Genomic DNA, 12361 nt, shown 5'->3' with positions numbered 1-12361 from the left:
GATGCGCCCTGCTGTGCCCTGCTGCCTCAATGGCTGCCTGAAAAAGCTCTGTGGTATTTTGCTTACATACACTCCCTGCTCCAAGGTGTGCCTAGCTTGCACAGAACAAAAAAAAAAAAAAAAGCTCAGGAGAGCTGGGCTCGTGGGCTGCAGGCACATTACATTTTTACTTTAAAAGAAAGCATCTTAATCTACCACCCTGATATATATTTCCCTGTGCAATAAGAATGAATGATTTTGTTTGGACAGATGGAGAAGTGTGTGCATACTTTTTATAGCACGCTTTTACACCTTTGCCGTTGACGGCTGCACGACTCGACCCACGGTTTGTCATGATTCCTGCACACTTCGACCCGCAGTGTCAGGATGACGGCTCCGCTCGTGGCGTGGGCACAGCCCCTCACGCATAGGCTGGGGCATTCGTTGGCCAGGAGCATTTGCCAGTTTTTCCTCTGCTTTTGTGATGTTTCAGGCCTTCTCTGCACTGGATAAAGAGGACACAGGGTTCGTGAAGGCTATGGAATTTGGAGATGTCCTGCGGAGCGTATGCCAAAAGCTAACGGATAACCAATATCATTACTTCCTGAGGAGACTAAGACTTCACCTAACACCCAACATACACTGGAAATACTTCCTGGAGAACTTCAGCACCTTCCAGGAGGAGGTAAGGCACCCTCCCTCAAAGCAGCTCACAGGGACACATGTCGTCCATCGTTAGAGCAACCCAAATGAAAATCCGTGATAAGACTGTGTGGAGTGCTGGGAGGGAAATTGTGTCCTCTACTTTGTGGGGGAAGTGTTTTCTTGCTTTAAAGAAGCCTGGGAGTCTGCTTTCACTTGCTAGCTTTAGCATTCAGAGCACCTTAGATCTCAGAACAAGATCTGGCATCCAGAGAAGTGAGGCCCACTGAGGCCGGGGCAAGGGCTGCACAGGCAGAGCCCCAGACAGAGTGGAACATGGAGGTGTAGTAGTCCTGAGAGAGAGATGCACAGGCGGAGGTAGAAAGTCAGGCTGTCTGACAGGCTGACAAGGCAGGCTGCTTCCTATGCTACATAAGTGGCTCTGTGTCATTGACAACAGCTCTAGCCTAGGTGGCACCATTCCACAGGGCAGTCTGTACTGAGAGAGGGTGGGGGGCACAGTTGCTGTGGCCCTGCCCTTGATGGAGGAACAAAGGGAAGCAGCGGATACACACCACAGAGAGTTCGCACTGGCTGGGGCTAACTGTTCTCTGAGCTGGCTGCTCTGGGCCGTTCTTGGTGTCCTTTCTCGTTGCCAGACTGTGTGTGACCCTGGGTTGAACACCTGAGTTCACTGTCCCCAGTCATAGCCACCTGGTTAGGCACCTCCTAATAATAGGCCAAATTGAGAGGTGAGGACTCTGGCCCAGAGATGCTGGGTGATCCCCTGCCTCAGCCTCCCAGTCTCGGGCTTACAGTCATGAGCCAGCATGCCCAGCTTTCTCACTCATGCTAATAGGTCAGCTTTAGTTCATTCACCTAATCTGTTATAAAGCTAATCTCCATGTTATATGGAAATACTCCCTGTCAAGAGCATGCTAGTATTCTTGCATGTGTTCCCATCCTCCTGTGGGAGCATATAGGTTTTCTTGTTTTTTGGTTTTTTTTTTCCATGATAGACAACCCCCTGTGCCTGTGTCCTGTGGCACACATGTGTACATATACACATATGGGATGCATGTCTGTAAACACGCATGTGCAAGCATGCTCTCTCTCTCTCTCTCTCTCCTGCTCCATGTGATGCTGCCTGCAGTCTCTTAGGTGGCTATGCAGTGCCCACTCTTGTGGGTGGCACATTAGGCTTCCTGGTGCTCCATGGCCCCACCAGCCCTGTTTTAAGCCATATTAACCTTGCCTTGGTTTTAATGAGGTCAGGCTGTGATGTTAGGCCCCCTGTCCCCTGGCTGTTATAAGGACCTCCTCCTGCTCTGGGGCATGATTTTAATCTTCACACATGGTGGCCGTTGCTCTCCCCTGTGATTGTGCTTTTTGGCATCCTATAAGACTGTTTGTTGTGCAAAGCAGAGAAAAGGCCATGCTCATGTGACCCCCCACAGTGACAGTGACTTGTCAGTACAAGGAAGCAGCGAGCTCCAGGTGGGACAGGGTGAGGGAGATGGACAGATCAGCTCCACCAAGTATTGCCCCAGCCTGTCCTGCCTGCTAGGAGGGCAGTTTCCAAGCCAACGCCTGGGTGCCTCCCTGAAGACTGATCTCCCCGTTCTGAATGCATTTGGAGCTATGCAGAGTAGAGATGACGCTGAAGATGTAACTGGGCGTCTTGGCCTTCTCCACTTACAGTAAATGGTGCCGAGCCACCTATAGGTGGAAGGTTGATGCTTAGCAACGTCCCATTGTCGCTCTTACTCCTGAGCATTTAGAGCGTTCCCACTCGGGCCACTGTGATGTATTCTTCAGCAAACACTCTCCTTTGTAAATCTCTGTCCACATTTTACACTTTTCAACGTCTGTGCAGTGTGTTCATATGAGTGTGTTTGTGTGTGTATGTGTGTGTGTGTGTGCACACTTGCATATATGAGCACATGTGTATGTGTGTGCATACACGTGGAGGCTGGAGGTCGTCCTCAGTTTCTCTCCACTGTACTTCCTATGGTTGGGTCTCTTGGTGGTCTGCCAGTCTAGCTAGCCAGCTTACATAGTTTCTGTCTCCTGGGGCTGGGGGTGGAGGGGTGATATCACAGGTGGGCCACTACACCAGCCCACTTTGTTGTTGTTGTTCCTTTTTTTAAATTTGAGAAAATCTCATAAGTACCATATTTATATAATTTCCAATCTTTCCACCCCTACTCAACCTCATGTCCTTCCCACTCCCTCTCAAATTCATGACTTCTTCTTTAATTATTGTTACATGTATGTATATGCATATACATAGAGGCAGAGACAGAGACAGAAGAGAGACAGAGGGAGAAGGCATGTGTTGAGTCCATTTGGTGTTGCTTGTGTGTGTCTGTGTTTAGTGATGACTGCTTGGGATTAGATAACCTATGGAGCAAATCTTTGGAGAAGTCTGGTTTCCCATCTCTTGGCAGCCATTAACTGCCTGTATCCTGTCATCTAGGGGATGGAGTCTTGTGAGATTCCCCCACCCATAGTGGCATGTCCACCGATGTAATCATTCAGGTCTTGTTTGGGCAGCTGTAGTTTTGAGGTCTCATGGCTGCAGCTTCCCTGTCATATGTAGAAGACACGTTCTCACAACCCACAACCCCCAGACCCTATGTCTACGTTTTGTGGAATCCCAGAGCAAAAAAATGTCTGAGGTGAAAGAGCAGGAATATCTTCATCGAGCTCGAAAGCAACTCCCCATAAGATATTTTTAAAACAATTCTGTGTGTTATATTACATCAGCTGAAATCATCATTGTTGAAGGTGGTTGGATGTAGACCGTGCATATGGCTCCAGGGAACACCTGTGTTCATCATACACTCTTTAGCCTGAACTCCTAGCTTTGAAGGGAAGAGTTGAGACTGTTCCTCTGCTCGGCAGTATGGCTTCTCTCCAACCCCTCTCCACGAACCTTTCCAGCCAGACTCTCTACAACAGGGTTTGAGGTCTGCTAGAGGATTTCAGGACTCTTGTGATTGATTTCAAATTATTTTTAATTTTAAAAATCATGTCTATCTGTATGTGCCTGTCAGGGTGTCTGTATACACACTGACCAGAGAGGTTAGAAGTGTTGGATCTCCTGGAGCTAAAGTTACAGAAAATTATAAATCACTTAGTGTATACTCCCTGCCTTCCAAAGTGCCTGCTCCAGCCTAGGGGACAGGGAACAAGTCCTAGGTCACGTGTCTGATACTAGGGTGTCCTATTGCAAAACAAGTAGGAAGCTGGGTACAGGCCTGGGTGAGAGGGAGGCTCAGAAGGGAAAGACCTTCCCAGAGAGGGGAGTGATCAGGGCATGTCAGCATCGAGTCAGTGGTGTGTGGGAGGAGGCAAGCCCTGCAGGGAAGGCTTGTCATGGCTCTGCCAGGGTTGGGGCCCTACAGTTCTTGAGTAACTTGCTGGAAAGTGGAAGTGTCCAGGTGTGCTCGGGCTGTACAACAAAAGAGGAAGAGCCCATACCTGGGGGAGGGCTGCTTTGGGTGGAGGAATCTGCAGTGTCCTGTCTTGGGTGCCATTATGTCCTTACACGGGACTCAGCGGGGGCAAATGCCACTAGGCCTCTACCCGAGGCACTTGGAGCCCCTCACCTTAGCTGATACAGCAATGGTTCCCAACCTCCCTAATGCTGCAACCCTTTAATACTGTGCCAACATGCTTTGGTGACACCCTACCATAAACTTATTTTTTTGTTACTTCATAAGTGTAATCTTGCTACTAGAATGAATCATAATTTAAATATCTGATATGCAGGATATCTGATATGCGACCTCCAGAGGTGTTTTGACCCACAGTTTGAGAACCACTGTATTATGGGGTCTCTTTACAAGAATCAGCCTTATCTCTAGACACACTTTGCCCAACACCCTGTGAAGGTTCTAGAAGAATGGCCAATGAAGTGATGTTAAAAGTGCTCATCAAGGGAACACTGGGAAGAGCCAAGGCCACAAAGGCAGCTGTTCCCACCCTCTGTACACCTTCCTTCATCAGAGAGTGACTGTACCACAGTGAGACTGGTCTAGGGGGTACACCAGAGAGGTAGCCGAACCCCAGTCCTGCATATCTCCCAGGGTTCCGAAGACCCCTGGCTGAGAGCACACCTAAGTCCAGGTGAACCAAGAGATTGTCGTTTACCAGACTGACAAGCCGAGTCAGGGACCACAGGTTTAAAGTGCGACAAGGTCCCCTGTGAAGGGGGCCACAGCAAGGTGCCATGTGGGTGTTCAGTTTGTCCTCTTTACTCACCGACTGGGTCAGGAAGCAGGGACACAGAGACCACCCAATATCTCTCGAATGGCTAGGGACTCCCCACTCCATGTGACTGGGGAATTGGGGGAGAATAGACTTTTGTCACTCAGCCTGCTACAGCTTAATCACCAGGAGGGAAGAGAAGTCAGAAGTGGTAGGGCTGGGTAAAGTCACTTCAGCTCATTAAGGGGACACCAGGCATTCTCTCCCTCTAGGGACACAGGGGAGACAAGTAATTAAAAAGAGATTACTGAAGTGTAATTAAAGAAGCCAGCATCTTTCTCGCGGAGGGATTCAGCAGAGATTACCCCCAGCCAAGGCTACTTGATTCTTGGGCTGTAGAACTGTACTCATGCCCTCCCTCAGTAGGGACCTCAAGTGTACCGAAAGAATGAAAACTGTCATCTGGTTCCACCCAGTTCTCGTGCTTAGTGAACCTCAATGTCCCTTCTCAGGCATGTTTATGATGGCACGTCTTGTGGCCGTTGTGCAGGGACATGGGACTAAGCCCTTCCCTCAGGAGAAGCATCCTGGGTCCTGGCTCCACACTGTGGCTGCTCTACTCTAGGCTGCTCCTGCTTCCAGAGTGGCCAGTGTAAGTTAGTGCTTCACAAGAGCAGGGTCAGGGCAGAAGAGCCCACCCAAGGCTGGAGTCCCACGGTGGGGAGGCCCAGGAGTCCACCTGAGAGCCAAGCCTGCGGCACTTCCCATGCACAGCCTACTCACACAGGAAGATCAGCCCCATGGTTGCAGAGGTCAGTGGGCCCGTGAAGAGGAAGGTGACCCTAGTGTCCCTCACCATTAGGAATTGACCTCTCCAGCATCCAATAGGAAGGAGAAATGTTATAGGACAAAGGAGCGAGCAAGAGACGGGCCCCTCCTCATGCTCTTGACCGTCCTCAGCTCCGGAAAAGCTTTCCACACCCAAGTGCTTTGTGTGGAAGATTGAACATTACCTTGCCTGCTCAGTGTAGTTTTGGATCTCCTGAGTAACAGAGATGGGTTCAGTTCAGTAGTGGCACCGGCAGCTGGCCATACCAGGAGCCAACCCCAGGGTCGCTGTGTCAAGGATGTCCTGCCGAGAATGGCTGTGATACAGTGGTCCGTCCCCCCCCCTTTCTGCTGAGTAGTGCTCTGTAGTTCCTCATCCAGCAAACTGGGCATCTTGGGGTCCAGGTGTGCGGTAGACAAGGGGATGCACTCAGAGGACCCCACTGGGTGATGCACCGTCACTTGAATTGGGCATGGTCACTCCTGTGGAAGCCTGAGTTTGGACTATGCTAAGAAGAAAAAGCCACTTGCTCACACGGTGATTGTGTCTGGCCAGCCACAGTCATCATCTTGTCACCACAATCAAATGTCACCAGTCAGGAGAGCATCAGGACGGTGCTATGAGCCAGCCACATCCCAGGCATTCCCATGAATGCTCTTCGCTGGTCCTCTCTATAGCCCTGCATGTGGTGGGCACATTATATCAGCATCATCTTTCAGGGGAGAAAACCAAGGTTCAGAGAGCCATGGCATTCCCCCTCTCCCTGCCCAAAGCTAGCTATCCAGGGCTGGGATTAGGATCCCACAGCTTGGAGACTTACATCCTTGCCTTACCCCTTGGTAAAGTAAGAGCTGCTCCACTATCTGCCCTTAAGACTTAGATTCCTTGCCCTGTGGTTGACACGGCTTTACAGGATCCCTGGCCCAGCCAACACCAAATAACTGTGTTATTATTTATAGTCAAACGTATTCGAGTTTGTGCTGAATGTTTGGCGATGATGGAGTGTGGAATTTATTTGAGTGGGGGAATTTATATTAGCATTTTTCATAAGTGAGTTTTCGCCCCTGAGTTTATTGGGTCATCAAGGAACCAAAGGAGCGGCTTTGATTCTCTGAACTTTGTCAATTTCGCACTCTAGAAGGATTTGTGAGATGGGAATTTACAGGGTCTGGGCGGATTCTGTGTAAGTGCCCACCGCATGCCTGAAGTGAGCCGGAGAGCTAGGAGACGGGAGTGGGGAAGAGAGTTAGGGACCCAGGCAGGAGTGGTTTTCTGACCCACAGGGGGAGAGATGCTGGAGGAGGACTCTGTGTAGTCCCAAGTCTGGGGACACATCAGGTGTGGTCAGGGCACAGAGAATGGGAGAGGCAGCCAGCAGGCCCTGTGGGCAAGGCCACAAGCTCTGTTCCCACCCTGTGGGCATCTCTGAATGTCCTCTGGGGCAAGAGGTTTTGGACCTCTCAGTCACAGCCCTAGGACAGTACCCGGCAACTGCCCCGTAGTGTTGCTGAGTTCCTGATTCTTCTCCCAAGGAGGCTTGGCTGTGGGAGGGGGTCATCATGCAAGCCTACTGTGTGTCTGGAGTGGGACTACTATGAGATCTATCACTGGCAGGGGGAGCCCAAGGACACCATTAGTCCCACCTTTCAGAACCCCAGCCGCTCAGTATGGTGGGAGGATTTCAGAGACTATACTGGGTCTAGCCTGCCCTCTGTGAAGGCAGCGTGTGTGTGTGTGTGTGTGTGTGTGCGTGCGTGCATGTGTGTGCACATGGCCTCAGGGTACACTTGAGAAAGAACAGCCCACTCCTGGTGACCTTTATACTACTGAAGCACCTACGGTACCAGTGGTGGTGGTAACCTTGCCCTAGCAGCTTACCGGGCTGGGTCTCAGCAAGCACTGACAGGATTGGTTGAATTCCGGAGCCTGCCCAGAGATGTTGTGGAAGCCAGGAATTCAACATGCACAGCTGTAATCAGCAACCTTAAGAGGAAATCATTTATTTTGACTCACAATGTGAAGGGCTGTGGCCTGCCATGGTGGAGGGGGAATGGTGGCAGGCAGCAGGCTGCCCACAGCTCCATGCTGAGGGCAACTTGCCCACATCTTCAAGGACCAGGAAGCAGAGAAGGGGACAAGAACCTGGACTAGGAATCTGGAGGCCAGTGACATACTTCTTCCAGCTAGGCCCCACTTCCTATTGCCCCCCCCCTTCAATCTCCCAGCTGGGGACCAAATGGTCAAACTCGGGAGCCTGTGGGGATACTTTACAGTCCACCCCACCAGGACACTTGGGATGGCACCTGGGGTGCTGATGTCATGCCTCCTAGGTCTTGACATCTGTCCAGGAGTCTTCCCTGGGCTGTGAGCACCCCCTTTCCTGCCTCCACCTCTGTGTTGAGCAGGCACCACCGGTGAGCAAGAGCGTCCTCCTCCCAGAGCCCAGACTTCATTTTCATCTAAGTTTTCAATGCTTTTTTTTTTTTTTCCTGGGCAGGCTATTATTTTTAGATTCATTTACCCACTGTAAATATAAATGAAGGCTCAGTACAATTAATTTCCCCACTAATCAAAATATTTGATCGAATGAAGCAATTTTTCAATTTTTTGGGAACTAATTATAACCTACTCTAGCAGGAAGTGCCGAGTCCGGTGCCGTTTCTAATTAGAAGCCCCTTGCTACCTGCTGAGTTCTGGAGGATGAGGTTTCAGGGGCTCCTCACCTTGGGGCACTGTGCAAAGCTGTAGGTTGTCTCTGAGTCCTGACAGCAGAGCCAGTTCTGTGAAGCACGGCTGAATGAGCTAAGTCTGACCTTCATAGTAGATTTGTACACCAATGGGATTCTAAGGCAACATTGGAATGGACCTCTCTAAACCACTTCGTCTGAATCTGCTTGCTCTAGGGCAAGGTTACCACCACCACTGGTACCGTAGGTGTGTATAAAAGGTCACCAGGAGCTGGGCTGTTCTTTCTCAAGTGTACCCTGAGGCCATGTGCACACACACACACACACACACACACGCATGCATGCACACACACACACGCACACACGCATACACACACACACACACACACCCCTCTTTGTCCCCATACCCCATGATTGCTGTTTCCAGGCACCTTTGCTATAAAGCTGACTGCTGGTGGAAGGTGTGTCTGCATCAGAAGCCGACGATGGTGTCTTCTCCGATTAGAAAGAACATCCCTCTTAGTTATAGGAAAAAAAAGCACAGTTTCCCCCATTCAGATGGGGGCACAAAAGCGTCAGACTGCGAGCCATCTGTTCTTTCTTGGCACCTACGGGCGCTCAATGAGGCTGCTGGGGGCTGAGATGAGGCAGGGGAGCCAGAAGGCCAGAGCCCAGCAGGCTCTGCCCTCATGGTTGCATGGATCTCTGGGTGGCGTTGGTGTATTTATGGGGGCAACAGTGTCACAAAGTTGCCAGTGGCCTGAGGACCTTCATGCCAGTGCTTTAGAGGTGGTGACAGCAGTGGTCCCTGCTGGTGGGATTTTCAGTGGCCTTGCTTTCTCTGAGCTTTCTGAGTGACCTCCACGGAACTGTACCCATAACTGTGGTACACAGACAAACACATCTCTAGCTGGAGTGAGCAGTTACTGTGTCAGCCAGGGGTCCCATCTCCCTTTCCACCAACTCAGTCCCTGGGTGCCATCTTGGACAGTATTTGAGGTTCTCCTTCTCCTTCCTCCACCCGCAACTTTCTGGTAAGAGTGGATGATGTCACCGTCACAGTGTCCTGTTGTCTGGCTTGGCTGTGGGAGGGACATGCTTGGCTGGTACATGGTTAGAATGTGTCACTCTTCCCGCTCTGTGCCTTCATGACAGTGTGTCAGGAGAGCCATGTCTTTTCCTGAGGGTTCTCCCCCTTACCTAAGGGACTTGGCCTCTCCCCCCAAGACACTAAGTTCCATATGAGCAGAGCATGGAGAGCCATTCCCTACCTGGGTCCCCAGGTGAAGTCAGTGTGTCGTAGAGCTCAGCAGGTGGCTGCCTGTCCCAGCATGGAGGCCCACTGTGTGTTTGCCCTGGGAGGATGGTTCAGGTGGGTGTGTCACCCACTCCTGGGGCTGGGACTGGTCACTGCTTTCTGGATGGAGCTACACAGATGGACAGCAGGGGATCTGGGTCCACATCCAAGACATGAGTCTGGCCAGCGCCCTGCCTTGGCACAGCCGCTCAGACTGTAGGCACGTGGGACATTTGTGGATGACAGTGCTCACAGGTGTGCACGTGTGACTATTCCTTATGCAGCTATCTGGTGCGTCCCTTTCCATTCATTCTCCTGCATTATAGATGCTCTCTTGCTAAGTGTTGGCTTGGAACCATCTAGCATCTATAGAAATAGCACATTGTCCCTAACCAGGCAGGTAAGGTTACTCATTATTGCCTACACTTTATATATCTTGTTAATTTTCTCTCTTTTGTTTTCTAAAGAGGATCCGCGGGGATGCTTTCTGGTTTCGTTACGTTCCTTCTCGCTAGCGTGGAGATGATCAGAGTTCCCAGTTGGCTAAAGCAGAGTCTTTCTGCTTTCCTTGCCTCCTGATAGTCGATCCCCAACCACCACCCAGAGCACGCAGAATCCCACCCAGCCCCTTGTTAGACCACTGACAATGCAGGCATCATTGTGTAACTGTTGCTTGTTCCTTGGTTCCCCTGTGCCCCCAATAACCCCCCTAACTCCTGGGGAACTCTTCCCCTGGGAGACGGAGGACAAGGGGCCCTTGCTCTCTGCAAAGTCCATCTTTCAGAGTGAGAGAGCAAAAGTGAGTGGAGAGAGCATCAGAGAGAAGTGGGACAGGAAAGTGATGAGGGAGGGTGTGGGTGGATGAGGCTCCAAGATGCCACAGACTGGAGGAGAAATGGAGACAAAGTACGCAGTTCCCCGGGGCAGTGCGGTAGCTCTGGTGTCCCCTGGGCCAGACGGAGCCCTCAGCTGGAACAGGGTGGGGGAGGTCACAGAATGCAGGGCCCATTTGTGAAGCTGGCCTCTTGTCCTGGGGCTCATAAGGGTCTGGCCTTGATCAGGCCAATGCATCTGGCAAAGAGCCTGCTCAGAGGAGCATGCCCGAACATGGGCTCCAGAGACTATCAGAGTGAGGTGAGAACCAGGGCTTGTGCTGACTGTGGATGGAAGTCAGCAAATAGTCGGCACAGGTGGCGGCTGCAGGCCTTGGGGGCTGAACGTAGAGCGCCCAGGAACTGAGGTAGAAGCCATAGAGGGTCACGCTTTGATGCTCGGGGGAAAGGGTCATCTTTGATGAAACTGATGAGCCTTGTTTGAGCTCCGCCCCTCACTGGGGCCGTCTACATAAGGCAGCCACACTGCTGTCTATAGTGCTGTCTAGGCAAACAGGCCTCTTGATCAAAGGCTCCAATGGAAGGGGCTGATGCTCCGTCACCAGTGGGCAAAGCCAATGCCTGCCAACACAGGGTGGATGAGTCTCAGCCAAGCTCTGTGACTCTCACTAGGTCACAGGTACAACCAGCTTCAGTCTCTTGTGGTCACGCCTTCTCTAAAAGTATATGACAATGTATTTTTCACTTGACCTTAGCCAAAAGGCTGAGAAGCGATGACAGCATCTATTTTGGTCATTGTAATTGTCAAAATGTCTATTGATTCCCATCCCCATATATCTATCCAGTGAAGGTGTGTGTGGAGAGGAGGAGGGGAGGGAGAGAGGGAGACTGTGTGTACCACCTCAGCCATTATTCCTCAGGAGCCATCTACCTTGTTGGAGATAGGATCTCTCACTGGCCTGAGAATCCATTAGTCTATGTTATGTTATGCTATGCTATGCTATGCTATGCTATGCTATGCTGGTTGACCCATGAACCTCAGGGGTGCCCCTGCCCCCATTTCCCCCATGCTGGGATTGTAGGGGCACACCATCCTTCCCTCCTCTTAGGGTAAGACCTGAGGATCTAGTTCAGGTCCTCGTGTGCCTCTGTGGCAGGTGCTTTACCCACTGAGTGGTCTCTCTGTTCTCTCCCCAGGCCCCAGAGAGGGTTTATTTTTTTTGGAACTTGAAAGGGGCTTGTGGCTTGAATCTGATCAGGATCATGGCCTCGCTGTCCACTCATCCCAGTTGCAGTAAATGCGGGTTTCTTTCAGGAAGCTCGGTTTCTCTCAGGATCTCTCACCCCTGGGTTCAGTAGCCTGTCATCGGAACGCTCCTCACTTGTGTTTGTAACTTGCCACAGCTAGTGCCTCTCAGGGGCAGGTATGGCTCTTGCAGTTTCCATTCAAATTGGACCACTTGCCTAAATCATTTGGAGACTTTTCTAGTCCACCTGTCTATCTAACAGTGGCGATGTCTCCAGCGCGTTCTTCTCCATTTTCTTATCTCAAGAAGCAGGTTTTGTTAAAAATGGGTATAGTAGGTAAGGCATGGAGGTACAACTTTGTCACCCCATCCCGGGGAAGCTTGAGGCATGGGGATGCTGAGTGAGGCCAGCCTGGGCTACATAGATGGGTCACAAAATAAGGAAATTGAAGCCTGACTATTTAAGGCTGACAGAGGCCAATGATGCCGCTCAAGCCTGGAGACCCGAGTTTAGTCACTGGGGCCCGTGTAAAGGTAGAAGGAGAGAAGCAACTGCCCAGAATCATTGATTCATGACCATCACCTTGCAGTTGGGTCAGTTTTATTCCCCCTCAGTAAAGGAGGAGACAGGC

At 51.0% G+C, this 12361-nt stretch overlaps 1 protein-coding gene across 5 annotated transcripts in view; it reads left to right on the top strand.

Annotated features, from left to right (window-relative positions):
* Nucleotides 1-12361, top strand: part of Efcab6 (EF-hand calcium binding domain 6) — a 187378-nt gene that overhangs the window by 158224 nt on the left and 16793 nt on the right. For all 5 annotated transcript variants that reach the window (XM_021183282.2, XM_021183284.2, XM_021183280.2 and 2 more), the window contains one exon: nucleotides 473-664. In XM_021183282.2, coding sequence (XP_021038941.1) covers nucleotides 473-664 — 192 coding nt within the window. The remainder of the gene's footprint in view (nucleotides 1-472; nucleotides 665-12361) is intronic.

The sequence above is a fragment of the Mus caroli genome, chromosome 15 (assembly GCF_900094665.2).
Source record: "Mus caroli chromosome 15, CAROLI_EIJ_v1.1, whole genome shotgun sequence".
Classification (NCBI taxonomy): Eukaryota; Metazoa; Chordata; class Mammalia; order Rodentia; family Muridae; genus Mus; species Mus caroli.
This window is presented reverse-complemented; position numbering and strand designations above follow the sequence as displayed.